Below are 27,798 nucleotides of genomic sequence, written 5' to 3'. Positions count from 1 at the left end.
GATAGCCAAGATTACGGCTAAGCTACTAAATATTGTAGTTTCAGGAAGCCCCTTTAAAGGCTAAAGTGGTACATTCCAGGTCAAGCTGATACAATGTATCCTAATATTGGTTCCGTGGGGGCGGGGCATAATGAATCTAGAGACTTTTGAATCCGTGTCAGGCTCCACCCCTGCCTTGCCCTAGAGATAGTGGTATATCAGGGTTTTTTTCTGAATCCCTTTAAAGGGCAAGAAGGGATCTAAATATCACGAAGAAAACAATAAGTTTCAGCGAGTTATACTTTATTTATTGTATAAAAAAAACAGAAGTTACATACACACAGCGCGGGGATTTCAAGTATTCTTGTTCCATAATACATACATAATACATAAAGTGTAACATTCCCACATATTGTACAATAAGGGTTGGTCCTCCAGAATGGCCTTAGGCCTCAGCCTATCCAGGATCTTCTGCAGTTTCCGGTAAGTGGACATCTGATTGTCCAGAAAATCCAATAGTCCGTTATAATCTGAAACAATGAGCTGCTATTCTACTTCAACACAAGGGACACTATCACTTTAATAGAAGCCACACCCCCTGCTGACATCATAATAGGAAGTTCTTTGCTTTACAGTCTGTAATAAAAAAAAGATTCTTTGACTTTAGAACCTTTGAGGCAATAGGAATATTTTTTTTTTCCGATATGCCACTGTTCCTTTACCTGATGCTCTTCAGCTTCTACAAAACTACAATTCCCAGCATTCCCTGACAGATGCAGGCCGTCAGGACATGCTGTGACTTGTAGTTATTCAACAGCTAGAAAGCCACAGTTTGGGAACATGTGCCAGAAGATTAACTAAAAGCAGCAATAATCTATTGTACCCTCCATGTTAAAGTATATTAGATTTTACAGCAGTCATAAAGTGAGACTAAAGATACAATACATAATTATTAATTTCAATTAAGCATAAAAATTGTAGCAAATATTATATATGAAATGGTGTTACTGTCGCTTTAACTAGGGGTGTGTCCCACATGGCCACTCCCCCTACTACGACTTAGTTTACCAGCAGTTCCTTCATAGACACAGCGTTATTTACCGTATCGTGTAATTTATAGACACCAGACCCAGATTAAAGTCACCAAGACATTATCTGGAAAGCAAGTAGTATCCATTGAAGCAGTGCTTGGTCAAAAGTGGACATCCCCTTTAAGTACCTTATTTATATTGCATTTAAACTTCAGCAGAAAATACAGTTAGAATAATAAATATTCTACAGCGACATAACAGGCCAAATAAGTCTATGGGTAGACAGAGGTGACCGCTCCTCGTCTTGAGAATGCACTAAGCCATACCATGGACGTGTGAGCACTACATGGCAGGATAAGCGCCTGCTTCTAAGTTAAAAGTGGATGTACACCTTTTTTTTCAAATATGTTAATCAGCGCTCCAAATCCCCTGCAGAGATGATCGAATTCTACCCGCCTGCAGCCACCAGTAGAGGGAGCTCACTGCACTCTTATTAAGCTGAATGTATGCAGTGAGCTCCCCCTAGTGGTGACTACAGGCAGACAGAATTTTGTCATTTTACTCTGTTCATGCAGAAGATGTGGAACCCGGACATCTGTATAAAATACATTTTGGACCCATTTAAAAGAGATATTTCCATTTCAACTCTTTTACAGAATTCTTCACCCTTAAAAACCATAAATCTATCGTACCAAGTGTAGCAAAACTGTCAATATTATAAGGCAGTGACTGATTTATTACATTATGGTGGCATTATGTAACAGAAACATGTAGGCATGGGGTTAGCCCTGGATGAGGAAAAACAGCGCCACTTTTGTCTATGGCCAGGTCCAGTATATGGGCTGAGCTGCAATACCAGACACAACACGGTGGATAAGAGTGGCACTGTTTCAGTAAAATAAATTTATAGATATATAAATGTATTTATTTTAGCACCCTGTAGGTTTCATTGAACTTTCCTAAATATTCTAAAAACAATTCTTATATAAAAAAAATTCCAAAATTAGGATTTTTCTTTTTGTAAGAATATTCTGGATTTTCTGTAAGTGTCATAGGTGCAGAAAATTAAATACAATCAGCTCCCCCTAGTGGACAATTAATACTGAACCGCAGTTGGATTTGGTAGAATAAATAAATATTTGGAGGCAACTAAGGCACAGAAGATGGAGCTCTAGGCATAGTGCAAGATTAAAATGCAGTAAAAAAAAAAAAAAAAAAATCCCAATTTTTTGGCTTTGGTCGGCCCAGTTGCCTGGATTATGTTGGTGGACCATATTATGGGCCACTCATTCATCCTCCTTATCTAAAGTCTCTTCGCTGTCACTGCTCTCCTCCTCGATTCGGGAGCGAAATCCTGCCAGGTCAAGATCCAAGAAGGTGGTGAGAAGCTTCGCCACCGCTTCCACATCACTGGTGGAGAAAGAAAAAAAATCAGATGAGGAACCTCAACGGTTAAAAGTTCGGTAGAGAAAACCTTGAAGAACTCACCTTCTACCTCCCAAGACGGCACTTTGCGTAAGAGGGTGGGAGATACCCGTCACAAGACGCAGGACGATGAGGTAGCCCTTCCCGAAATATCGTACCTTTTCCTCCTCAACATTGACATCTCTGATCTCTTTCAGTAGGACCACCACTAGGAGGCAGAACATAGTTCGGACCCACCAGTCGTGTGAATTTCCACATAAAACTTAGTTGTCTTTGTCACCTACCTTCCTCTTGACCTCCTTTACAAAATGTGAGTATTTTCTTGTACAAGTTGAAGGTCTTCAGGACAACCTTCCCCACCTTTTTATCAAATATGGCTTCCTGGAAGAGAGACGAAAAATAACTTTGAGGTCAAATGCGCACAGCCACAAATATAGAATAAGCTGCCTATAGGTGCCCTTACATGTTAGATTTAAGATGGCCAAACCAGCTGATAACAGGATTGGATGAGTATTGGAGTTTCACATATTGTGAAAAAGAAGAAATGGACATGCCAAATTGGCAACTTTTTGGAAATCCCATACAAATGAATGAAGAGACGCGCATGCGCAGCCATCTCTCCACCGGCTGTGAGCAACAGGAACCCATTCTTGAGGTTAATGTGGGTCCCTGTGGTGGGACCACCACCTATAATAAATTTATGGCAGATATGATGGAATGGAAACATCCCTTTAAGATAGGCAGTCCAGCCCTGATTGCCATATTTGGCAAATTCTGGATGAGTTGGCCTGGCAGTTGACGAAAGCACCATCACTATACTGAGGTATCATTACTATATGGAGGCACAGAGGGGGCACGATCGCTATATGGAGGCACAGAGTGGGCACGATCGCTATATGGAGGCACAGAGTGGGCACGATCGCTATATGGAGGCACAGAGGGGGCACGATCGCTATATGGAGGCACAGAGGGGGCACGATCGCTATATGGAGGCACAGAGGGGGCACGATCGCTATATGGAGGCACAGAGGGGGCACGATCGCTATATGGAGGCACAGAGGGGGCACGATCGCTATATGGAGGCACAGAGGGGGCACGATCGCTATATGGAGGCACAATGGGGGCACTATTACTATATGGAGGTACGGAGTGGACACTGTCACTGGGTGGGGATACAGAGTGCACTATTACTATATAGAGGCACAGTTGGGTAACAATTACTACATGGAGACAGAGAAGAGGGCACTATTACTGTGTGGTAATTCATAGGGGGCATTATTACTATGTGAAGGCACAAAGGGGGCACTATTACTGTTTGCCTGCCGGCACAGAGTGGGCACAATGGCAGCACTTACTATAAAGAAGGCACAGAGTGAACATTGTTACTGCCTGACGATACAGAGGGGGCGCTATTCCTAAATGGAAGCACAGAGCAGATACTATTAATATACGGAGGCACAATAGGCGCATTGTTACCATATGGAGGCACAAAAGAGGGCACTATTACTGTGTGAGGAAGCAGGAGGGGTAATATTACTGCTTGAGACACTTTGGATAGTTAGAGATGTGAAGTGAGGAGAGAGCTGGAAAGCAATGAGCCTAATATGTCTGAGTGTTAAATTCTGAAGAGACGAGTTCTAGATGGAAAAAGTGGTCCAGGCGGTCTGGGCCAAACAGAGAAGAAAAAGTAAAGTGAACGACCAGTCACAGAGAACCCCAGCAATGAGTCCTTTGATCTGTACAGAATACATCTATACGGTCTACAAAGCACTGGTGTATAACTGGTATCTACCAATATATGGTCATCTACAGTGGTAATATCACTACTGTATAGGATGGTAATATATGGGTATGGTCTGGCGGCATTATTAGCCTCATATTTAGGACAATGTTAGTCTTAGTATAGTGGCTTTTATTTATTGATGGTTAGTGATCACTATGGTTGTAATATGTGGTCATGGTGTGGCGGTATTATTGGTCTTAATGTACTGGACTGGTTTAGTACCAATAAGGCAATTATAAGAGAAGATCAGCCGCTGACAATGATGATTTTTCTCGGCTGATCGCTGCAGTGTTTGCACAGGTCGATGATTGGGACTGACTGTTCTAACATGAAAAGGGCCTTCAGTTCTTCAGACTTTGCTGGACCCAACAAAAAGTCACGAGTCTGACAACCTGGAGAGACCCCAAGATCGGTCTGCGCTCACCTCCCAATCTTCCAGATTCTGAAGAGCCACAAAAAGGCATCCGGCCACGTAAAACAGCTTCCACGCCCAGGAATCTAGTATAGAAAGGAGACGCGCTGGATATAGGATTATTGGACTTGGTGAGAGACACAAAAACGTGCAGAGGGGGCGAAGAAGGGATGTCATTCTCCTCGGTACCTACCTGTACTGTAATAGGCTGCGGCCAGGCCGACTGAGGAGATACCTACAGGAAACAGGACAGATGTAACGTCACATCACGCATTTACACTAGATGATGTATTAATAATTAGAAGTGGAAACCATCAGCAAGTTGCCATTGACCCACCTCTTCCGACAAGCCTACAACCTGCAGTAACCACCGCTGCACGACCCGCTGTTCCCTCACCTACTGTATCCTCACCCATCCCTTGTAGATTGTGAGAACTCGCCGGCAGGGTCCTCGCTCCTCCTGTACCAGTCAGCGACTTGTATTGTTCAAAATTTACTGTAATTGTTTGTGCTATGTATATCCCCGTCACATGTAAAGCGCCATGGAATGAATGGCGCTATAATAATAATAATTTGCAGATCCTTTATTCTTTTTATGCGCATTTATTTAGAATATTATCGGCTTTCATGTCGGGTGCACAGAGTTGGGATTTACAGCCAGCACCTGCCACAAACACCCCCTAAGGCTATATGCACACGTTTAGGCCGGTTTCACACGTCCGGATATTTTCAGTACCGGAGATATCCATGCCCCGTGTGCCCGTGTATCCATGTGTGACACATATGCTGCATCTGGATCACATGGACGGGCACCTGGGAATCAGTGCTACAGTTAGCGCTGTTCCCAGGCGCCGGTGCTGAATGCTGCCCTCATCATGGTTCCCTGCTGGCGCTGTGATCAGCACCAGCAGGGACCATGATGAGGGTAGTAGTAGTGTACTCTCAGTGTCCCCACCTGTAAAATTAAGAATAAAATAATAAAATCCTTATACTCACCTCTCCTCGGCGTCCCTCGCTGTCATCCATGCGACTGCTGCTGCAGAGGAGCCTGGGAGAATGAGCTGCAGATCAGGAGTGGTGTCCTTTCACTAACTGAACGCAGCTCCGGTTCATTCTCCCCAGCTTCTCAGCAGCAGTGGTCGCTTGGAAGACATCATGGGATGGATGACTATCAGAATAAATCTTTATTTAAACCAGGGCTGTGGAGTCGGTAAGTCAAACCTCTGACTCCTCAATTTCCATGACACCATCTCCGACTGCCTCATACTTGGCTCATGTTTAAGTGATAAATTTACTGGAGCACAGATTCATCTCCGCTAAAAGTCTAGACCCTTAGATCAAGAATAGGACAGACATTTATAGGACATTTCATAACTTTCCCAAATTCTTATGAAAAAATATTCCCCACAAACTGCATTGAACTACTGTACCCAATTTATTATATATTTTAGGAGTCGGAGTCGGTCCATTTTATACCGACTCTGACTCCACGACTCCGACTCCACAGCCCTAATTTAAACTGTGCGTTAAAAAAAAAAAAACAGAATTGCTGATTTTCGGCCGTCGTACTTCCCTCTTCACCCAAAAAAATAAATAAAAATCAAAAAGTTGGTACCAATATAAAAGTCAGCTCGGTGCACAACAAATAAGCTTTCACATGACAGAAAAATAAAAAAAAGTTACAGGTATCAAAAAAATGGCGACACAAAGCTACGGTAATTATGATTTCTTTCTTTTCAACAGAAGTTCTGACATTCATGACTGACGGAAAAATAAAAAGGTTATGTCTAAAAAAAAAAACACACAAGAGGAAAAATCCCCTTATCAAGCTATTAACCTGCTTGCTGATGGTTTCCAGAAAAATCGATTTTGTGATGTATCACATAAACTACAACTCACCGACTAACAGCGACCATGAGCGGATGCTGGGATTCCTTTTCAGGTGAAGGAGGGTCCCGGTGCGGTTTTCTACCTGCATATACATGGCGGGGTCAGTCCTATAAGAGGTAAATGAGATCAGAACCTGGAGAGGAAGAGGACGGATTATGGACAGGGAACATCAGATTGGTCCTTTCTTCAGGAGTCTATGTAGGATTGTCCTAAACCTCAAGAGCATAAGAATGGAAACAGTCATCATGGAGGCGTCTTCATGGCAATTAATGGGGGAAGGGGTGATGGCAACTCTGGTCTTACTGAAAACCGGCCTTACAGTTTGGAGAATGGGGAAGAAGAGAGAATAAGGGAAGTGTCAGGGAAGCGACTTTTCACCGGGGGGTGGGGGGTAACGTTACACGAACATCTCAGCTATGGGGTGAAACGTGCAATAATAACGGCGCCCCCACCAATTCACCAATGTCTGACTGTTTCTCCAAGAACAATAAACCTGACATGTAAAGGAGACCCCCCCCCCAAGAACAGAGACAAAAAACGGATAAGCGGTGACAAGAAGACCCCAGAATAGAAGTCGTGCATGCTGGGAGTTGTAGTCCTACCATCTAGACTAGCTACATAGCAGATATGATTCATGAAAGTTGCATTAGGACTGTACATTGCAGCAATAATGTCACCAGGGCAGCAGTGCAACTGGACAAGGCTGCCCCCTCCCTGCTGCCTCTGCTTCTGCACAGGACAGAGGACTTTCCTCCATCCCCCTCTACAGTAACAGATATCAGCGACACAGAACTGCACACATACCGTCCTGTCTGCACCTGGACCAGTCTCCTCAATGTAGCTCTGCACTTCCCCAGTACACGCTGCACCCCAGGGCATGCTGGGATACGCGATGACCCACCCAGGCTTCACATTCATAAACTTATACCAGCACTGACCACTAGATGGCTCTGCATCAGTTCATTTCATGGTGTTGTTCCAGAAATGACCACTAGATGGCTCTGCATCAGTTCATTTCATGGTGTTATTCCAGCAATAACCACTAAAAGGCTATCAGTTCAATTCATGTTATTCCAGCAATAACCACTAGATGGCTCTGTATGTTAATTTCATCTTGCTATCCCTACACTGGCCACTAGGTGGCTCTCCAAATTTGTTATTCAAAAATTTTACCACGATGTGGCACTGACGACTTTACTATACTAGTTCTGTGCACAGGGTGGCGCTGTGTTACCATCAAAACTGGACGCTGGGTGATGATTCCTCCCTACAATACATCGTCACAACCAGGTTCTGTTGAGGTCGCTCTCCATACGCACAATATATACCAGCGCTGAACACTAGATGGCGCCGCATCTTCTCAGGTCACGTTCTTATTGACCACTAGAGGGAGCACTATTCATTTACACTTGTTATGCTTGGAGTACATTACGGAGGAAAACGTCCTAGTATTGTGGAACTAGTAATTTGCTAGAGAATCAGCTGTTATGGGGCTCTTAATCAGCTCCGCAGCGCCCCCTTTAGTCGTGAATCCCTATAGTTTACTCATCACATGACCACTAATCGCTTCGCTCTAATCTCAAAGCACTAGAGGAAAAACTAAACGCCACTATATTGTCCCCCTTAACAGGAGACATTCTGCCGAAGTGACATCTATTTAAGTCTATGGCGCGGTCTTCAAAAACATGGCGGCTAAAATGAGGAACGTGTATTGGGACACTATGAATCAGGTGGGCGTGTCTGGGGCGGGGTTACAGGAGAAATCCACCTTTCCCTGCTTCTCATTGGCTGAGGAGCTATCAATTAAACGGGAGCAAAGTAAGAGGCAGGAGACGAGGGGTAACAAAGCTCAGGGTGACAGCGGAGGGGCAGCAGCCTGTGCCGTGCGGAGCTGAGCGACCCCCGGGAGCGGGGAGGACCCTGACCGGCCAGACATGAAGTGTGAGAACTGCACCAAGGCGGTGAGCGACCCCCAGCCACAGCAGCGGGGGCCTGAAATGGCTGACACTTAACCCTTTATCCCCCCGTGTGCTGGATTCACTCTACCCCTTCACTGTAGGACACCTTAATAACCCCTGGGCGCCCAGACACAGGCTGGCCCTTTAAATGACCACTATTATTAAAATTTATCAATTATTTTTTGATTTATATATATTTTTTTTTTTTTTCCTGTCATGAATAAAATTTTGTTCTGTATTTTGGCCAAGATATATACACAAATAATAAATATATATGTATATATAATTTTCTTTTACTTTGCACAGTGTTCACATGAGGTGTTTTTTTTTTTGTTGTTTTTTTTTTTTCACACTTCTTCGGAAAATCAGGGAGAAAAAAAAAATCTCATTGCCGTCACTGCCCAATTATGTTTGCGTTATGTAACTTTCTAGGATATTGTGGACAGTTTAGTCTTCAGCCAATGATCTTTGATGGCTGCTTTCTCGTTGCCTCCTGCTTTTGCCGCATGTTTCCTTGTCGTAAGTCTTTTTTGGTTGCTATGTGATACATCGCACAGTAGATTCTGCTGTGAATCGTTGCTATGGGATACAGTGGACAGGTGTTGCTTCTGCTGTAGCTTGCGGAGTAGATGTTACAATGTTGCTATGGGTAACGGTATGTTGATTATGTGTTACATTTGATTATGAGTGACGGTGTGCGCGCGTAGCTTCCATGATACATTGCTTATGTGGTAATTTGGTTGCTATGGGTTACGCTGCACCCATGTATGTTGCTATAGGTTACAGCATAACAGCTCGTTCACAGGCCCTGCGGCCACATCAGTAGTCTGTGGCTGCTGGACCAGAGCCCTCCGAACGGCCTCCTAACTTGTCAGCATCCTGGGGGGAGGGGGAGACCGGCAGATAGGAGCAGGTTCACACTACTGATGTGGCCACTAGTCCGTATCCTGTGATTCAAGTCCCTTTTCTCTAGTAAGAGCAGACACTGGTCGCCTCTGCTGTAGCGTGCTGATTACATGTTGCCATGGGTTACTGTGCACGTGTAGGTTCTGCTGTATGAGTTACAGGACAAATGTGTGGCATGTCACATTTAGTTGCTATGGGTTGCACTGTATCCATGTAGGTTCTATGGTATGATGCAATGAATGACGTCGAACGTGTGTAATGTCACTTACATTTGATTGCTATGGGTTACGTTGCGATCCCGCTGTAACATGTTGCTATGGGTTACGTTGCGTTCGTGCAGATGCTGCTGTAACATGTTGCTATGGGTTACGTTGTGCTCCTGCGGATCCTGCTGTAGCATGTTGCTATGGGTTACGTTGCACTCCTTCGGATCCCGCTGCAGCTTGTTGCTATGGGTTACGTTGCTCTCGTGCGGATCCCGCTGCAGCTTGTTGCTATGGGTTACTTTGTGCTCGTGCGGATCCCGCTGCAGCTTGTTGCTATGGGTTACGTTGCGCTCGTGCGGATCCCGCTGCAGCTTGTTGCTATGGGTTACGTTGCGCTCGTGCGGATTCCGCTGTAGCTTGTCGCTATGAGTTACGTTGCGCTTGTGCGGATCCCGATGTAGCTTGTTGCTATGGGGTACGTTGCGCTCGTGCGGATCCCGCTGTAGCTTGTTGCTATGGGGTACGTTGCGCTCGTGCGGATCCCGCTGTAGCTTGTTGCTATGGAGTACAGCTGTAGATTCCGCTTACGTGTTGCGTCGTATTGTGACATGAATCCTGTTGCCAGATGACCTGTTAGGAGCCTCCATTGTGGGTTCTGTGGCGTTAGTACTGGCCAGACCCTTTTATGTGTTCAAAGTGTAGTTCTGACAGATCCGCCATTAAGTCACCCTCAGACTAAACACCGGGGTCTTTGGATATGCCCGCGTCACTTAAGACCCCATAGTTTGGCACCAGACTGCAGAACCTTTTCCAGAACACATCGCCCTCCAACCACAGAAACCGTTGCTGACCCCTCGTCTACTTCTTCATATCCATCTTCCACCTGACTTTTTGGGTTTCTGTTGTGTCCATCATCGACCTCCACCTCCCAAATATTGTTTTCAAACTTACAGCCAACCCTGGGTGTGTCCCACCCATGGTGACAAGAAGTGGCCCTCATACCTCACTTGGTACCTACATGGTTAACAACATGTCTTCTATATGACCAGTAGGTGCTACAAGGCCACTGAAGTCACATGACCCATGTTAGATTTTTGGGGGGTGGTTTCTGTGGTGTTCAGGTGTTTTGTGTTTTTTCTTTTCCCTTTTTCCTCATTCATGTTCTAGGTGACAGGTCCTTTTGTAACCAGAGAGGATTGTTTGTTCTGGCACTTGCTGCAGCAGGACAAACCCTTCTCTCACCAAATATTTTTGTGACCATGGAGGAGGGAAGATAAATATTTTGAGTGGCCGGTAGGCTGTTGTGTTTCCATTCTGATGTGAATACTCCTATACTTCTGGTATGCGAGCTAATAGCACGTGTCATCTCGCTTGCCATTGGTGTGTAATATATATATATATATATATATATATATATATATATATATATATATATATATATATATATATATATATATATATATATATATATATATATATATATATATATATATATATATATATTTTCTTAAGTTTTTAGGTATTAAAAAAAATATATATTTATTTTTGTTGCTTGTCCATTAAAGTCTGTGAGAAACTAAAACGACAACATCGAAAATTAAAACAATATACGGCTCAATGAGAAACCTCCCTGGTGCAGCAGTCCGTGTAGCCGAGCAGGGCTGTAGGAACTTGATAGTCTGTGACTACGTGTAATTTGTGACATTCCCACTCGGTGGTTGTCATACAGCTCTACTTGTATTTCAGCATAGCAATTATGTGTATCTATATTATATTTTATTTTTCCCTGTTAATATCCAACTCAGGTGGGCGGGGAGTGTATCCCCCCCCCGTTTAATATTAAATAAAAAATATTTTTTTTTTTTATTATTAAACAGGAGAAAAATGAAATAAACATGGTATGTGTATATATATATATATATAATATATTTTTTTTATATTTCACTGAGGGGGGATAGTTTTTTACTATTTTATATACTTCCTTCTTTCCCCATGTTGAATATTGGATAATATATATATATATATATATATATATATATATATATATATATATATATATATATATATATATATATATATATATATATATATATATATATATATATATATATATATATATATATATATATATATATATATATATATATATATATATAATTTCAATGCTTTTAATTAGTGTGGAATTTTTTTTTGTTTTATATTTGTTGCAAACGTTTCTAAAACTTTTGTTCTCCACCACCACCAGGAATGTAGCAAGAAAAAAAAGAAGAATGCGGATGATGCGGAGCTTTCAGTGCCGTTGCCTCCAGGGGACGGAGACGAGGTGAGAGTGGGACGCCGCCTTATCTAAGACCTACCATGTTCAGTTCAGGATGGTCCTCATACACACCCAACCTCTGAACCTTATCTCTTCCCATCACCCACCCCACCCTGACCAGACTTTACGCCCATCAAAGTTGACTGGATTTCGAACAAAAATTTTAAAAAATAAATAATATTCCTTCTTTTTGTGAACACCCCCTATATATTCCTAAACTAGCGGTAACTTGACAAATGTTCAGAAACTACAACTCCCAACATTGCTCCAATGAGAATCTTTGACATTTTTGAGTTCTTTTCTGACGTTATTAGAAAAGTGAGTTTCATCGTCTGGCCGAATCCCGCATCTTCCTGAGCGATTGCCTGGCGTGTAACAACTGTGTGACCTCTGAGGAAGGCGCCAAGATCTTCGCTCAGAACCAGAAGGAGCTTTTCAAGGTTCTAAGTCTCAATAAGGTATGAGTGTAGTAACCTTATGACGTATCATGGCATTAACTTCCAGAGCTGCATTCACAATTCTGCTAACTTCTAGTTGCAATTAGTGTTGAGTGAGTATGTTCGATTAACCCTTTCGCCGAGTATGCTTGGGCCGAGCTCCGAGTAGTTACAGCTGCTCGGTGATATGTTTGAATCGCTCCCGTGTGCATGATTTGCGACTGTTTGACAGCTTTATTACATGTGAGGAATGTCTATTTCTTACACATTCCTCACATGTGCCCGAGCATACTCGGACAGAACATACTCGCTCAACCCTAGTTGCAATCTGTCACTAATCCATCCCTTATTCTTAGAGGTATCAATCAACGTTTAATCATGGGAGAAGGTCCAACATCAGAACATCAAACAGAATAAAGATCGCTGTGATCTGCAATATTCAGGACACGATGACTTTTCTCATTATGTCCTGGACTATTGCTGTCACACATTCCAGCTTGCTTGTACCATACATGAATGGCCCTTTAAACCCCCTTCATGCAGTGGGTGCATGTCTCTGTAAGGAGGTGTGTGTGTGTGTGTGTGTGTGTGTGTGTGTGTGTGTATATATATAATATATATTTTACCTTTTGTCCTCCAGAAGTGTGATGCTTCCCTCCATAGACTGGTGGTGGCGTCGGTCAGTCCGCAGTCTGTGCCTTATTTTGCTGTCAAGTTCCAGCATTCTGTCTGTGAGGCGGCCAAGAAGCTCTGCGGCTTCCTCAAGAGTCTGGGTAAGTAAAAATATCACTTAAAGGGCTTTCCAGAATTAGAAAAAAAACTCTCAAACAGCCACCTCATGACCATGAGTTGTCTTTTATTGCAACTCTGTCCCCTTAATGTACATGGAGCAGAGCTGCAGCACCACGCTTGCGCCCTGGTAAGTGGTGCACTTTTTGTAAAAGAAAACAGCCATGTTTTCCTAATTCTGGACTAACTCTTAAAAAGCCATAAATTGCAATTTCTTAATATGGCTCATGTGAGGCGCGGCAATAAAAGTGTAGAAAAATGTCAAAGTTGCACTTTGCCCATCTGCAAAAAAAAAAAAATGTTTTGTTACGTCCTTCTTCAGGCATCCATCATGTGTTTGATACAACGATCGCTGCGGATTTCAGCATCCTGGAAACCCAGAAGGACTTCATCCAAAGGTTTAGGCGGCAGACGCAGGATGAGCACGCCTTCCCCATGTTCGCCTCCGCTTGTCCAGGTATACGGTGCCATACAGACTAGGTGTTGTAAGGTCTTAGAGGAGGGGATTAACAGCGATGGTCTGTGATAAGCTGCGCCACAATTGCCAAGCAGTCGCTTATCCGGCCAAGTGATAACCTCACAAAGACAAAATATCCTGCTACCCTAAGCAGGCCCAGGAAGCCCAGATTGGTGCTGCTATTTGCCCTTGAGATAAGCTCGTATATCTCCCCCTCCCCCCTCTCCGATCTTGAAACGCGGGTAGGGTTGCCCATTGCAATTTGCTAACGACCTTGTTAGAGAAGAGCTTTCAAGACGACGTGACCGCCTGAGGCCAAAACTAAAGATAAGCAGGCTCTGTCTGGAAAGTGCCGATCCGCCAGCAGTGAAAGCCCAGGAATAGCACAGCTTCTGCTGAATCAGGGCCGTCGCTTGTGGCAGCTTTGCAATGTCATAGTCCTGCCCTGGTGGGTAAAAGGTTAATCTCGCCCTGCAGCTGTAATGCCAACATCACATTCAGAGGGATGAATGGCGCGTTAAAAACCCACGATGCACTGCTCTGCCCCCCTAAATAATGGAATGAGCAAGCGCTTTTCAAGAAGTGAATCTGCTGACTGAAGGGTTAACAAAAATAAATTACGGGAAGAAAAAGGCCGATGTGCAGATGCTGGTAAACAATGACTCAGCCGAAATTCACAGGAATGGAAACAGGCGCAGGACGTCAACAGGGACTCGCGTGTCATATAATACCATCTAATGATTACCTGATGTACACAGCTCCGCTGTACGGCTGCCCCTCCCCCACACCAGCGCCTGCCTTACAGGTGACATGGAGGATCGTGCTTCAGGGTGAAAAAGCAGAATATAGATGGGCTATTGAGACCTTTACAGACTGCCTCTCCCTGCCGACTGATTATCTGCCAAAGAGCTTCCTAGATATAACTACTACAATACTGCTCCTATGTGCAAGAATATAACTACTATAATACTGCCCCCTATGTACAAGAATATAACTACTATAATACTGCCCCCTATGTACAAGAATATAACTACTATAATACTGCTCCCTATGTACAAGAATATAACTACTGTAATACTGCCCCCTATATACAAGAATATAACTACTATAATACTGCTCCCTATGTACAAGAATATAACTACTATAATACTGCTCCTATGTACAAGAATTAGTACTTCTTATTATAGCGCCATTTATTCCATGGCACTTTACATGTGAGAAGGGGTATACATAATATAAAAAAAAAAAAAAAAGTACAAGAATATTAAACAATACAAGTCACCGACTGGTACAGGAGGAGCGAGGAATAAGTGAGGATACAGTAGGTGAGGGTAGAGCTGGTCGTGCAGCGGTTTGGTGGAGCGAGGGTTACTGCAGTTTGTACACTTGTTGGAAGAGGTGGGTCTTCAGGTTCCTTTTTAAAGGTTTCCACAGTAGGCGAGAGTCTGACATGTTGGGGTAGAGAGTTCCAGAGTAGGGGGGATGCACGGGAGAAATCTTGTATTCGATTGTGGGAAGAGTAGATAAGAGGGGAGTAGAGACGGAGATCTTGTGAGGATCGGAGGTTGCGTGCAGGTATGTACCGGGAGACTAGGTCACAGATGTATGGAGGAGACAGGTTGTGGATGGCTTTGTATGCCATGGTTAGGGTTTTAAACTGGAGTATCTGGGCAATGGGGAGCCAGTGAGAGGAGAGGCCAGGGAATAGCGGGGGGGACAGGTGGATTAGTCGGACAGCGGAGTTAGGATAGGTTGGAGGGGTGTGAGAGTGGTAGAAGGGAGGTTGCAGTAGTCAAGGCGGGAGATGAAGAGGGCATGCACTAGTGTTTTAGCAGATTCATGGTTGAGGAATGTGCGGATCCGGGAGATATTTTTGAGTTGGAGTTGGAATGAAGTGGATACTGCTTGGATATGTGGTTTGAAGGAGAGATCAGAGTCCAGGGTTACCCCGAGGCAGCGAGCTTGTGGGGCTGGGGAGAGTGAGCAGCCATTGACTTATTGATGGATAGGTCTGTTGGGGAATGAAGGGGATTGAGTGAGATAGGGATGATGAATTCTGTTTTAGCCATGTTAAGCCTTAGAAATCTAGCAGAGAAGAAGGATGAAATAGTGGACAGACATTGTGGGATTTGGGTTAGTAAAGAGGTGATATCTGGTCCAAAAAGGTAGATCTGGGAGTCATCAGCATAGAGTTGATACTAAAAGTCTTGGGACTCTGAGCTGTACCAGGCCAAAGGTGTAGATTGAGAAGAGCAGGGGTCCTAAACTGAACCTTGGGGGAAACTGACAGGGTGGGAGACTCTAAATGTCTGCTCTTAGGTATGAAGAGATCCAAGATAGGGCCGAGTCTGTGATTCCAAGAGATGAGTGAATCTGTAGTAAGAAGGAATAGTCGACTGTGTCAAAAGCAGAAGATAGGTCCAGGAGGAGGAGGACAGAGTGGTGTGTCTTGGATTTGGCGATTAGTAGGTAATTGACTTTAGTTAGGACAGTTTCAACTGAATGATGCGGTCAGAAACTAGATTGTAAGTGGTCAAAGAGGGAGCAGGAGGAGAGGTGGGAGGACCATTCAAGATGGACGTGCTGTTTGAGTAGTTTTGAGGCATAGGGGTGAAGTGATATGGAGCGATAGCTGGACTTAGAGGAAGGGTAAAGGAGAACTTTTTGAGGATGAGTGTGTTTGAGGCATGTTTGAAGCATGAGGGGGGAAAACACCAGTTGTCAGTGATGGGTTAGGGTTGGGATGAGGTGGGACGGGATTGGGTTGAGTGCACAGGTGGTGAGATGTGATCTTGAGAGGAAAGTTGATCATCTGTAATGGTGGAGAAGCTGGTTTTGGAGGAGGAGGGCTGAGTAGTTATGAGTGGCTGGAGGCCAATGCTGTCTGTTATCTAATGTTACTGAAGAATGAGGCCAAGTCTTCAGATGAGAGATGGAGGAAAGAATTGAAAGTGTTGAATAGCTGTTTAGGGTTGTGAGACAGGGTGGGTATGAGAGATGAGATGTAGGTTTGTTTTGCTGTAGTGAGCGTGGACATGAAAGTGGCGAGGGACTGTTTGAATGTGATGAAGTGCTCGTTGGAGTGGGATTTTTTCCAACTCCTATCAGCAACCCTGGAAGCACGCCTAAGTATTTTAGTCAGGGTGGCGTGCCAGGGTTGCCTGTTTATTGAGAGGGTGTGACCAATTCCAGAGCTGCAGCTGTTGGGGTGTTGTATAAATCGGCAGCAGCATCTGCATCGTGTAAGGAACCTATGTCTAAAAGAGTGAGAAGGGACTCAAAGTGAGTGTAAATCAAGGTTTGTGGAGTGGGGATTGTACACTTGGAGAGGAGATGGAAGAGCATGAGAGTAGGTTGTGGTCACAGTGGGACAGGTGAGTGGGAGAAGAGAGGCGGGTGAAGATGAGGTCCAGTGCGTGGCTGTCTTTGTGAGTATCTGCGGAAGACAATTGAGCTAGGCCGAAGGAGGAAATGAGGGATAGAAGCTTTGAGACAGCTGAGTGGGAAGTGTCAATGGGGATGTTGAAGTCACCCATGACCATAGTGGGAATGTCGGCGGAAAGGAAATGAAGTAGCCAGGTGGTGAAGAGGTCAAAAAATGTGGTGGCTGGCCCTGGGGGAGAGGGGAGGGAGAGGAGGCCGGTAAAGGACTATAGGGCGAGAGTCAGGACAAAGCGCAACATAGTTTACTGTGACTAAGTATCCAGTTTCCTTCAGTTCCCTTCTGGTTCAATTCTGATCTAACTCGTTGCAATACACTTAGAAGGTACACAAGCAGACTACCTTTAGGCTGTGTGCCCACTATGCATTTTTTAAGCGTTTCCACAACAGCAATTCCACTCCAGAAAGGCTTAAAAAATGCTTGGTAGAAGGTCTGCCATGTTCCCCAATGATAATCCGCATGTGCTGTGCACATGCTGCGGAAATTTCCGCTGCGGATTATCACTGCGGAAAAATCCGCAGCACTACCAATTATTTTGCGGAAGCGCGGCGTTTTTCGCCGCCATTGACTTGCATTGCAACGCATGGAATCTGCATCACTGGATCTGTACATGCAGAATCCATGCTTTTCAATGTGCGGATGGTACCCGGGTTTGGAGAAGAGGAGACTCTCCTCCGGACCCGGGTATCATAGTACCTGTGAAAAAAAGAATAAAATAAATATTATACTTACTTTCTGATGGCCCCCCGGTGTCCTTGTCTCGGCTAGTCTGCAGCTCACTGTAGACTAAAGGACCTGCGGTGACGTCATTTAGTCATGTAACGGGTCACGCGACCACTGACGTTGGCAGGTCCTTTAATCTACCGCGAGCTGCCGGCAGGCCGAGACTAGGACACCGGGGGGCGATCAGAAGGTAAGTATAATATTTTTTATTTTTTACCATTCTTTAAGGTCACACTATATAAATCCATGCCGGTTGCATGGATTTATGTAGTGTGACCAAGTTGTCAAGCACTTTCCAAGTGATGCTAAAATCGCTTGGAAAGCGCTTGACAACCCGCATGCGGAAATGCATGTGAAGAACGCTTCACATCCGCATGTCCCTGGCAGGAAAAAAACGCATGTGCTTTTTCTGCCAGGGAGATGCAGAAACGCTCAGGAAAAAATCCGGAGCATTTCTGCATCGTGGGCACATAGCCCTATGCAGACCACTAACTCACTAACAATATATTTGCATTCAGGTGTGAAACAGAGGGGAGAGGCCTCTGCTCAACTTCTTAATCAGTTAATCAAGCTGAGCCAGATGTAGGATATTGCCATCAGAGTAAACAAAGGGGTCATAAAGAAAAAAAGAAAAATGGTGAGGGGGTAGCGCCATACCAGGGATGAGTAACAGAAGTAAAATAACAGGGTATAGAAGAATATTACTATAATACTGCTTCCTATGTACAAGAATATAACTACTATAATACTACCCCCTATGTACAGTACAGACCAAAAGTTTGGACACGCCTTCTCATTTAAAGATTTTTTTCCTGTATTTTCATGACTTTGAAAATTGTACATTCACACTGAAAGCATCAAAACTATGAATTAACACATGTGGAATTATATACTTAACAAAAAAGTGTGAAACAACTGAAAATATGTCTTATATTCTAGGTTCTTCAAAGTAGCCACCTTTTGCTTTGATGACTGCTTTGCACACTCTTGGCATTCTCTTGATGAGCTTCAAGAGGTAGTCACCGGAAATGGTCTTCCAACAATCTTGAAGGAGTTCCCAGAGATGCTTAGCACTTGTTGGCCCTTTTGCCTTCACTCTGCGGTCCAGCTCACCCCAAACCATCTCGATTGGGTTCAGGTCTGGTGACTGTGGAGGCCAGGTCATCTGGCGTAGCACCCCATCACTCTCCTTCTTGGTCAAATAGCCCTTACACCGCCTGGAGGTGTGTTTGGGGTCATTGTCCTGTTGAAAAATAAATGATGGTCCAACTAAATGCAAACCGGATGGAATAGCATGCCGCTGCAAGATGCTGTGGTAGCCATGCTGGTTCAGTATGCCTACAATTTTGAATAAATCCACAACAGTGTCACCAGCAAAGCACCCCCCCACACCATTACACCTCTTCCTCCATGCTTCACGGTGGGAACCAGGCATGTAGAGTCCATCCGTTCACCTTTTCTGCGTCGCACAAAGACACGGTGGTTTTAACCAAAGATCTCAAATTTGGACTCATCAGACCAAAGCACAGATTTCCACTGGTCTAATGTCCATTCCTTGTGTTCTTTAGCCCAAACAAGTCTCTTCTGCTTGTTGCCTGTCCTTAGTAGTGGTTTCCTAGCAGCTATTTTACCATGAAGGCCTGCTGCACAAAGCCTCATCTTAACAGTTGTTGTAGAGATGTCTGCTGCTAGAACTCTGTGTGGCATTGACCTGGTCTCTAATCTGAGCTGCTGTTAACCTGCAATTTCTGAGGCTGGTGACTCTGATAAACTTATCCTCAGAAGCAGAGGTGACTCTTGGTCTTCCTTTCCTGGGACGGTCCTCATGTGAGCCAGTTTCTTTGTAGCGCTTGATGGGTTTTGCAACTGCACTTGGGGACACTTTCAAAGTTTGCCCAATTTTTCGGACTGACTGACCTTCATTTCTTAAAGTAATGATGGCCACTCATTTTTCTTTACTTAGCTGCTTTTTTCTTGCCATAATACAAATTCTAACAGTCTATTCAGTAGGACTATCAGCTGTGTATCCACCTGACTTCTGCACAGCACAACTGATGGTCCCAACCCCATTTATAAGGCAAGAAATCCCACTTATTAAACCGGACAGGGCACACCTGTGAAGTGAAAACCATTTCCGGTGACTACCTCTTGAAGCTCACCAAGAGAATGCCAAGAGTGTGCAAAGCAGTCATCAAAGCAAAAGGTGGCTACTTTGAAGAACCTAGAATATAAGACATATTTTCAGTTGTTTCACACTTTTTTGTTAACTATATAATTCCACATGTGTTAATTCATAGTTTTGATGCCTTCAGTGTGAATGTACAATTTTCATAGTCATGAAAATACAGAAAAATCTTGAAATGACAAGGTGTGTCCAAACTTTTGGTCTGTACTGTACAAGAATATAACTACTATAATACTGCTCCTATGTACAAGAATATAACTACTATAATACTGTCCCCTATGTACAAGAATATAACTACAATAATACTACTCCTATGTACAAGAATATAACTACTATACTACTCCCCCTATGTACAAGAATATAACTACTATAATACTGCCCCTATGTATAATATAATTTCTGCCTGTTCTTCCCTTCCATGCTGCCCCCATTCAACCTCTCATTTCCTGCAGGATGGGTGCAGTATGCGGAGCGTGTTCTGGGTGACCTGGTTACGCCGCACATCTGCACTGCAAAATCTCCTCAGCAGATTATGGGGTCACTTGTGAAGAGTTACTTTGCGTCACAGAAGGTGAGTTTGACCCTCTTATGTCGCTGATGTGAAAAATGTGGTTTATGATGAAGACCCCGGCATACACGCATGTTCTCTTTTCCAGAATCTGTCCCCGGATAAAATATTCCACCTCGCTGTGGCGCCATGTTATGACCGAAAGATGGAGGCTCTCAGGGAAGATTATTACACCGATCTGTTCAACTGCCGCGATGTCGACTGCGTGCTGACGTCAGGCAAGTGGGGCCTGGTCTCTCCGGTATATGTGCTGTAGCAGCCTGTGTACATGGACATTGGAGGTGTAGTGGTGGTAAAAATTAGTGTGGGGTCCCAGCAGTCGGGACCCCACTGATCTAATGGTTATGACCTTTCTGGGGTATGAATAGATCAACCTGAGTAACTCATTGCAAAGCAAAAAAAAAGTGTTAAAATTTCCTCTAGGTAAAAATCTTTCTATAGATATAATTTTATTTTTTTTATATTTTTATTTTTATTTTTTTAACCAGGTGAAGTAATGCAAATTATGGAAGAGAGGAATGTTTCCGTCAAAGATGTGGAAGAATCTCCGCTAGAGCATGTGTGCGTAATGAGGCGGGCCGCTGGGACCTGTCCAAAAAAAAGATCTTGCTGTATAAGATGCTTGTAAAGCTGTGGCTTGTTTGTTTTTTTTTTTATGTTGGTTCCCCTTTAAGAGATTTGGGTTTTATTCTAGAGCTGCAGCATGAGCTCTCATCTGCCTAGCGCTACCAGTCTCCCCATGGGGTAATCCCCCGGCACACACTGACCATGTGAACGGCTGACATCGCATGACTACCTTGTGATGGGGAAAAAAAACAATATCCTGGCACCCTTCGTTGGCCAGTCAGCAGGTTAATTTTTAATCCTTGCCCACTTTATCAGTGTGCTTTCACTTTTATTCTCATTAACACAGTGCTTTATGTTTTTATTTGGCGGAGGCTGTTGTAACCCATTCATACCCACTACATGGTGCTCTTACTACCACTAGATGTTGCTGATATACTAAGACACTACTACTACTAGGCTTATTACTTCCCACCCCACTAGGTGGTGCTGAGACCCTGTATTACATCCTCCTTAAAGGGAATGTGTACATACAATGTCTATAGACCCTGAGCTGCTTATCACAGGAGGAGGGCGGAGTCGGACCAGGAGGCCAGTGCTGCTGTGTCCAAGCAATTACAGGCTTCAGGTGCTGAAACAATCATTGCAAGTAAACTGGACAGAGCTCCATACAGAGGTCTCTCTTAAACCTGTGTTTTAACCCCTACAGCATGCTGTCTTCAGATTACATGGCAAAAACATGCCTTTATGGTGCCCATGTATGTTTGTCCCCATGGATTACTCATAACTCCATGACCCCTGCACTAGAAGAGCAGCAAATTGCTGTATCACTGTAGCACTTACATTTCTGAAACTACCGTTTTTTTCGGACTATAAGACTCACCGGACCATGAGACTCATCCCAGATTTTGGAGTGGAATATAGAAGAAAAAATATTTTTATAAGATGGGAGTCCGTCTTAATAGGTACAGTATCTTACATGGGGGGCGGTGGAGCGAGGGTCACAAGAGGCAGGGTCCTTCAGGAATCCGGTGCTCCAGCGACGGCGAGTTGCTGTGGAGCAGGATTGCAGGGCCCTCCGTCCCCCCCTCAGGAACCTGGCGGCTGCAGCAGAAGAGATGGCTGGGGGCGTGGCTGCGTGCCCGGTGCATGTGGCTGCGGGCTGCTGTGGCCTGCCTGGGGAACAGGAACGGTGGTGGTGGCGGCAGCTGCAAAGGAGGAGGAGGTGAGATGCTGGGGGCCGGCGCGGGTTGGACTGGATGCTGGCAGTGTCTGGCTGCGGGCCGTGACCAGTGAGCGGCGCAGGTTTCCGGTGTGTGCAGCCATCTTTCTGAAGCTGTGATCTACAGGGAAATGGCCGCCCGAGCTGCAAGTCAGCACATGCGCCAGCTCGAGCGGCCATTTTCCTGTAGCTCACAGTTTCAGGAAGAAGGCTGCGCACACCATAAACCTGCGCCGCTCACCGGCTTGCAGCCAGACACCAGCACCATCTCCCCTCCTCCTCCTTTGCTGCCGCCGCCGCTGCCACAACCGCCGGGTTTTTGAAAGAGGGAGGCCCCGCGATCCTGCTCCACCACCACCACCACCCCAGGTGCGCAACGTTGAGACCATAAGACGCACCCCATATTTTCCTCCCAAATTTTTGGGGGGAAAACTCCGTCTTATGGGCCGAAAAATACGGTAATTGGAGAGTCATCGTTCTGATAATCACGAAGCAGCCAACCTGATTTTTATTTTAGGTTTTTTTTTGTTTTTTGTTTTTTTCTTCCTTCTCCCCCTCTCTCAACATAGAGTGAAAATGTTGAGAGACACGTTATACTGTAGTGTATATACGATTTCTCTAAATTATATATGAAATGGGTACCCTCGTTCTACCAGCAGAATAGTGAGTGCAGCTCTGGAGTATAATACAGGATGTAATTCAGGATCAGTACAGGATAAGTAATGTAATGTATGTACACAGTGACTGCACCAGCAGAATAGTGAGTGCAGCTCTGGGGAATAATACAGGATGTAACTCAGGATCAGTACAGGATAAGTAATGTAATGTATGTACACAGTGACTGCACCAGCAGAATAGTGAGTGCAGCTCTGGGGTATAATACAGGATGTAACTCAGGATCAGTACAGGATAAGTAATGTAATGTATGTACACAGTGACTCCACCAGCAGAATAGTGAGTGAAGCTCTGGAGTATAATACAGGATGTAACTCAGGATCAGTACAGGATAAGTAATGTAATGTATGTGCACAGTGACTCCACCAGCAGAACAGTGAGTGCAGCTGTGGAGTATAATACAGGATGTAACTCAGGATCAGTACAGGATAAGTAATGTAATGTATGTACACAGTGACTGTACCAGCAGAATAGTGAGTGCTATCTAATAACACCCACTTGGAATTAACTAAAGTCAACTCGTAAGGTGCTGAATACTTTGATTTCTAATATCTCAGCAACAGTGAGGCGAAAAATATTCTGCTATTTTCATTTTTTTATATAGCGCCAACATATCCAGCACCGCTTTACAGTTCAGACAATTTACAGACATTATCGTCACTGTCCCCATTGGGGCTCACAATCTACATTCCCTATCAGTATGTCTTTGGAGTGTGGGAGGAAACCCACGCAAACATGTTGAGAACATACAAACTCCTTGCAGATGTTGTCCTTGGTGGGATTTGAACCCAGGACGCAGCCACTAGTACATTTTGTCCAATTCAACATGAAAAATTAGGTGAAAGGTCCTCTTTAATGGTGGACAGTAGATTTTGGGTTACTTCCATGTTTCTCCTTTGCATCAGAATGATGGTTTTATTCCTGTAAGCGTTTTTGATTTCCTCTTCTTGTGTTTATCGTACATGACACTGTTGTATATGACTTGTGGTCACGAGGGAGTTTATAATAGGATCTTATTGGCACTGATATAATCTGTTTTTCCTTTCTCCCCATCAGCTTCGGAGGAACCACGTGTCAGTTTGTCCGCCATGAAGGCACCAGCTCGGATGGTTACCTCGCACACATTTTCCGTCATGCTGCCAAAGAGCTGTTTGGCATGGAGGTGCAAGAAATCACATACAAGACATTAAAGTGAGTTCATTCGTGTAAATACGGTGTAATGTATACACACTAAAAATACATAGAAGTGGTTATAAGGGGCGTACACTGCGTATAATTTAATCTGTTCTGTCATCAGCAAAATAACTTCTTTGTAATTTTTTTTTTCCTCTTGTAATTTCTAGGAACAAAGACTTCCAAGAAGTGTGCTTAGAGAAAGATGGCGAGACCGTGCTGAGATTTGCTGCCGCTTACGGCTTTCGGAACATTCAGAACATGGTACTAAAATTGCGGAAGGGGAAATTTCACTATCATTTTGTGGAAGTCCTGGCCTGTCCTGGGGGTGAGTCTCAAAAAATATTTTAAGATTGTATCTTTGAGTGGTTTAGGTCATGGAAACTATTCACGTTGCAGCTCTCAGAGTTGAAACCAGAACTTTACATACGCTATATAAAAAGAGAGAGAGAGATTTTTTATTTCTTGCTACAAAGTCACAAGTTTACACACATTTCATTAGTATTTGGTACCATTGCCCTTAAACTGAATGACTTGGGTCACACGTTGGGGATATCCTTCCATAAGCTTCTCACAATAGTTGGTCTGAATTTGGGCCCATTCCTACTGACAAAACTGGTGTAACTGATCCAGGTTTGTAGGTCGTCTTGCTCGCACCTCCTTTTCAGCTTTGCCCATACATTTTCAGTAGGATTGAGATCAGGGCTTTGTGATGGCCACTCCAAAACAATGACTTTGTTACCATTTTGTCAGTATGCTTCGAGTTATTGTCCATTTGGAAGACCCATTTCAGTCCAAGCTTTAACTTCTTGGCTGATGTGTTTGAGATGTTGCTTCAGTATTGCCACATAATCTTCTTTTCTCATGATGACATCTATTTTTGAAAAGTGCACAAGTCCCTCCTGCAGCAAAACAACCCCACAACATGATGCTGCCATCCCAATGTTTCACAATTGGGATGGTGTTCTTAGGGTTCCAAGCTTCTCCCTTTTTCCTCCAAACATACCAATAGTTATTATGCCCAATTTTAGTTTCATCAGACCACAGAACATGTCTTCAAAAAGTAAGGTCTTTGTTCCTGTGTGCATTTGCAAACCTTAATCTGGCTTTTTTATGTTTCTTTTGGAGTAATGGCTTCTTCCTGGCAGAGCGGCCTTTCTGCCCATGTTGATACAGTACTCGTTTCACTGTGGATCTTGACACAATCTTACCATCTTCCGCCATCATCTTCACAAGATCTTTTGCTTTTGTCCTTGGGTTGATATGCACAAGTCGGACCAAAGCACGTTCATCTCTGGGACACACAACCCATCTCCTTCCTGAGTGGTATGATGGCTGGCCATTCCCATCTTGTTTGTACTTGCATATAATTGTTTGTACAGGTGAACGAGGCATCTTTAGGTGTCTTGAAATTGTACCCAAGGATGAGCCAGACTTGTGCAAGTCCACAATTCTCTTCCTGATATCTTGGCTGATTTCTTTAGACTTTCCCATGATGCTACACAAAGAAGCAGTGTGTTTCAGGTGTGCATTAAAATACATCCACAAGTGTGTGTCTCTAATTAACTCAGATGTTGCCAAAAAAAAACGAAGAAGTTTCCAAACATATGACTTCATCATATTGGCAGTCCAGAATTGTTTTAAGGCATAGTAATCTTAGTGTATGTAAACTTTCTTTTCTTTCTTTTTCTTTCTTTCTCAAATATTAAATGATGGTAATCCTAATTGACCTAAAACTGGAAAGGTTTATTCTGATTTCATGTCAGATGTTGAGAAAAACATGCATATGTGTCTTTTATATAGTGTATGTAAACTTGTTGTTTCAACTGTATGTATGGTGAGTATTACCTTGTCTTTTGCATACCGGGAATGTGTGTCTAAGGCCCATAGAAGGCAAAATAAGCCAATTTGGTCCAATTCCACAGAAGATCGACTGTCCTCCAAATTACGGATTGTGTTGCTGACTAGGTAAAGGGCTCTGATCATGCGCAGCATCACCTCTGTGATGGGGCTTGGATCGTGCGCAGCATCGCAGCTATGATAGAAAGGGGTCGGATCATGTGCAACATGGCAGCTTACTGTCTACCTCAAGACAGGTCAAATTGTCCTTGCTGACTCTTGTCCAGATGTACAAATATGTGGGTGTTAAAACTGGACCATGGACCAATAAGAAGACATCTTAGTCTGATGAATCACATTCTCCAGGACTGCCATTTGCGTTACCTGCTGCCCTGTATGGCAATGGGATGCCATTATGGTAGTACCCTATTGGCGGGATAATGGTCGATCGTGTTTGGTCTTGGGAACATGATAGAGATTAAGATGACTTAATCCTATTGCTCATCTTTGGGATGTGCTAGATTAATGGAGGCCTGGACGCCTTCAGAGGTTATGTGGAGCCCAGACCTCTCTAAATCAGAGCGCTATGAGGACCTACATACAGTATTAGGCAAGGGGTCTTAATGTAATGTTTTCGTTTTGTTTGTTTTTTTTGTTTTTTCCATTCTATAGTATGTCTTTTTAAATAAGAAAAAAGTGTTCCTAAATATGTATGGCTTGTTTTTGTTATTTTTCTAGGTTGCTTGAATGGAAAAGGCCAGGCACAGTCAGTAGATGGAAAACCAGAGCGGGCACAACTGCAAGCAATGGAGGTTTTATTCACAAATGTGCCCGTTCAGAGCCCAGAAAATAACCCTCATATACATGAGTTATACACCAGCTGGCTGGATGGAGAAGAATCCCAGAAATCCAGAGATGCCCTACATACCAAATATGTGCCCGCTACTCAAAACACTGCCCGCGTGGACATGAAATGGTGACTGATCATCCGGGCTCTGCCAGTGGGCATGATGCTATAGACTTAGAACTGCAATATAAAACTGGCGGGCAACTGCTGCCAGTACTAGCGCGTCTGTCCTCAGTGGTCCGGGAACCGAAATGAATGACTCTTGCTCTGTTCCTTTTAATGCCACCAACATTTTGGGTGGCACGTACTTGTTACAGACGAAATCCATGTGGGCAGCTGTATGTCCCCGACGCATGTGTCGTGTAATAACGTGTAGCCATCTCTGTCCATCTTTTTAAGCCTTTTTTGCTGCTACATCCACATAAGGGGTGAAAAACGGCCGTGTGTGCATGTTGACCCCTTTAGTGCCGGAGTGCAGTTTGGTGTCTTATTTATATACAGTACAGACCAAAAGTTTGGACACACCTTCTTCTCATTTAAAGATTTTTTTTTTCTGTATTTTCATGACTATAAATTGTACATTCACACTGAAGGCATCAAAACTATGACTTAACACATGTGGAATTATATACTGAACAAAAAAAGTGTGAAACAACTGAAAATATGTCTTATATTCTAGGTTCTTCAAAGTAGCCACCTTTTGCTTTGATGACTGCTTTGCACGCTCTTGGCATTCTCTTGATGAGCTTCTAGAGGTAGTCACCGGAAATGGTCTTCCAACAATCTTGAAGGAGTTCCCAGAGATGCTTAGCACTTGTTGGCCCTTTTGCCTTCACTCTGCTGTCCAGCTTACCCCAAACCATCTCGATTGGGTTCAGGTCTGGTGACTGTGAAGGCCAGGTCATCTGGTGTAGCACCCAATCACTCTCCTTCTTGGTCAAATAGCCCTTACACAGCCTGGAGGTGTGTT

General features: G+C 44.0%; 2 protein-coding genes across 3 annotated transcripts; one reads left to right on the top strand and one right to left on the bottom strand.

Moving 5' to 3' along the window:
- Positions 1 to 301: 301 nt before the first annotated feature.
- CYBC1 (cytochrome b-245 chaperone 1) lies at positions 302 to 7,455 on the bottom strand. Of its 2 annotated transcripts, none has more exons than XM_073682495.1 (7): positions 7,325 to 7,416; positions 6,530 to 6,653; positions 4,824 to 4,865; positions 4,643 to 4,716; positions 2,720 to 2,816; positions 2,499 to 2,643; positions 302 to 2,420 (listed from the first exon to the last, which is right to left on the bottom strand). In XM_073682495.1, the coding sequence occupies exons 1-7, from the start codon at positions 7,397 to 7,399 to the stop codon at positions 2,297 to 2,299; spliced, it is 681 nt and encodes a 226-aa protein (XP_073538596.1). In that variant the 5' UTR covers positions 7,400 to 7,416; the 3' UTR covers positions 302 to 2,296. The 2 variants fall into 2 exon arrangements, with proteins under 2 accessions (XP_073538596.1, XP_073538597.1); XM_073682496.1 differs by having other exon boundaries at positions 303 to 2,420; positions 6,530 to 6,627; positions 7,325 to 7,455.
- An 837-nt stretch (positions 7,456 to 8,292) lies between these two features.
- On the top strand, positions 8,293 to 27,421 carry NARF (nuclear prelamin A recognition factor). The gene is made up of 11 exons (XM_073682493.1): positions 8,293 to 8,481; positions 11,836 to 11,913; positions 12,222 to 12,365; positions 12,985 to 13,117; positions 13,456 to 13,590; positions 20,393 to 20,511; positions 20,597 to 20,726; positions 20,997 to 21,069; positions 24,026 to 24,160; positions 24,313 to 24,470; positions 26,720 to 27,421. Exons 1-11 carry the CDS (start codon positions 8,455 to 8,457, stop codon positions 26,959 to 26,961), a joined length of 1,374 nt encoding a protein of 457 aa, XP_073538594.1. The 5' UTR covers positions 8,293 to 8,454; the 3' UTR covers positions 26,962 to 27,421.
- The last annotated feature ends 377 nt before the right edge of the window (positions 27,422 to 27,798 follow it).

Source organism: Phyllobates terribilis, unplaced genomic scaffold, assembly GCF_046119375.1.
Source record: "Phyllobates terribilis strain yellow unplaced genomic scaffold, ASM4611937v1 Scaffold_5__5_contigs__length_657084704, whole genome shotgun sequence".
Classification (NCBI taxonomy): Eukaryota; Metazoa; Chordata; class Amphibia; order Anura; family Dendrobatidae; genus Phyllobates; species Phyllobates terribilis.
The sequence above is the reverse complement of the archived record's forward strand: the minus strand, read 5'-3'. Positions and strand labels throughout refer to the sequence as shown.

Coding starts and splice junctions, on each gene's coding strand:
- NARF (XM_073682493.1), top strand. CDS start 8,455: ATGAAGTGTGAGAACTGCACCAAGGCG. Junction 12,366..12,984: donor AGGTTCTAAGTCTCAATAAG/GTATGAGTGTAG, acceptor TTTGTCCTCCAG/AAGTGTGATGCTTCCCTCCA. Junction 20,512..20,596: donor GTTACTTTGCGTCACAGAAG/GTGAGTTTGACC, acceptor TCTCTTTTCCAG/AATCTGTCCCCGGATAAAAT.
- CYBC1 (XM_073682495.1), bottom strand. CDS start 7,399: ATGCCCTGGGGTGCAGCGTGTACTGGGGAAGTGCAGAGCTACATTGAG. Junction 6,654..7,324: donor GTCCAGGTGCAGACAGGACG/GTATGTGTGCAG, acceptor CTTCCTCTCCAG/GTTCTGATCTCATTTACCTC. Junction 2,644..2,719: donor TAAAGGAGGTCAAGAGGAAG/GTAGGTGACAAA, acceptor TCTGCCTCCTAG/TGGTGGTCCTACTGAAAGAG.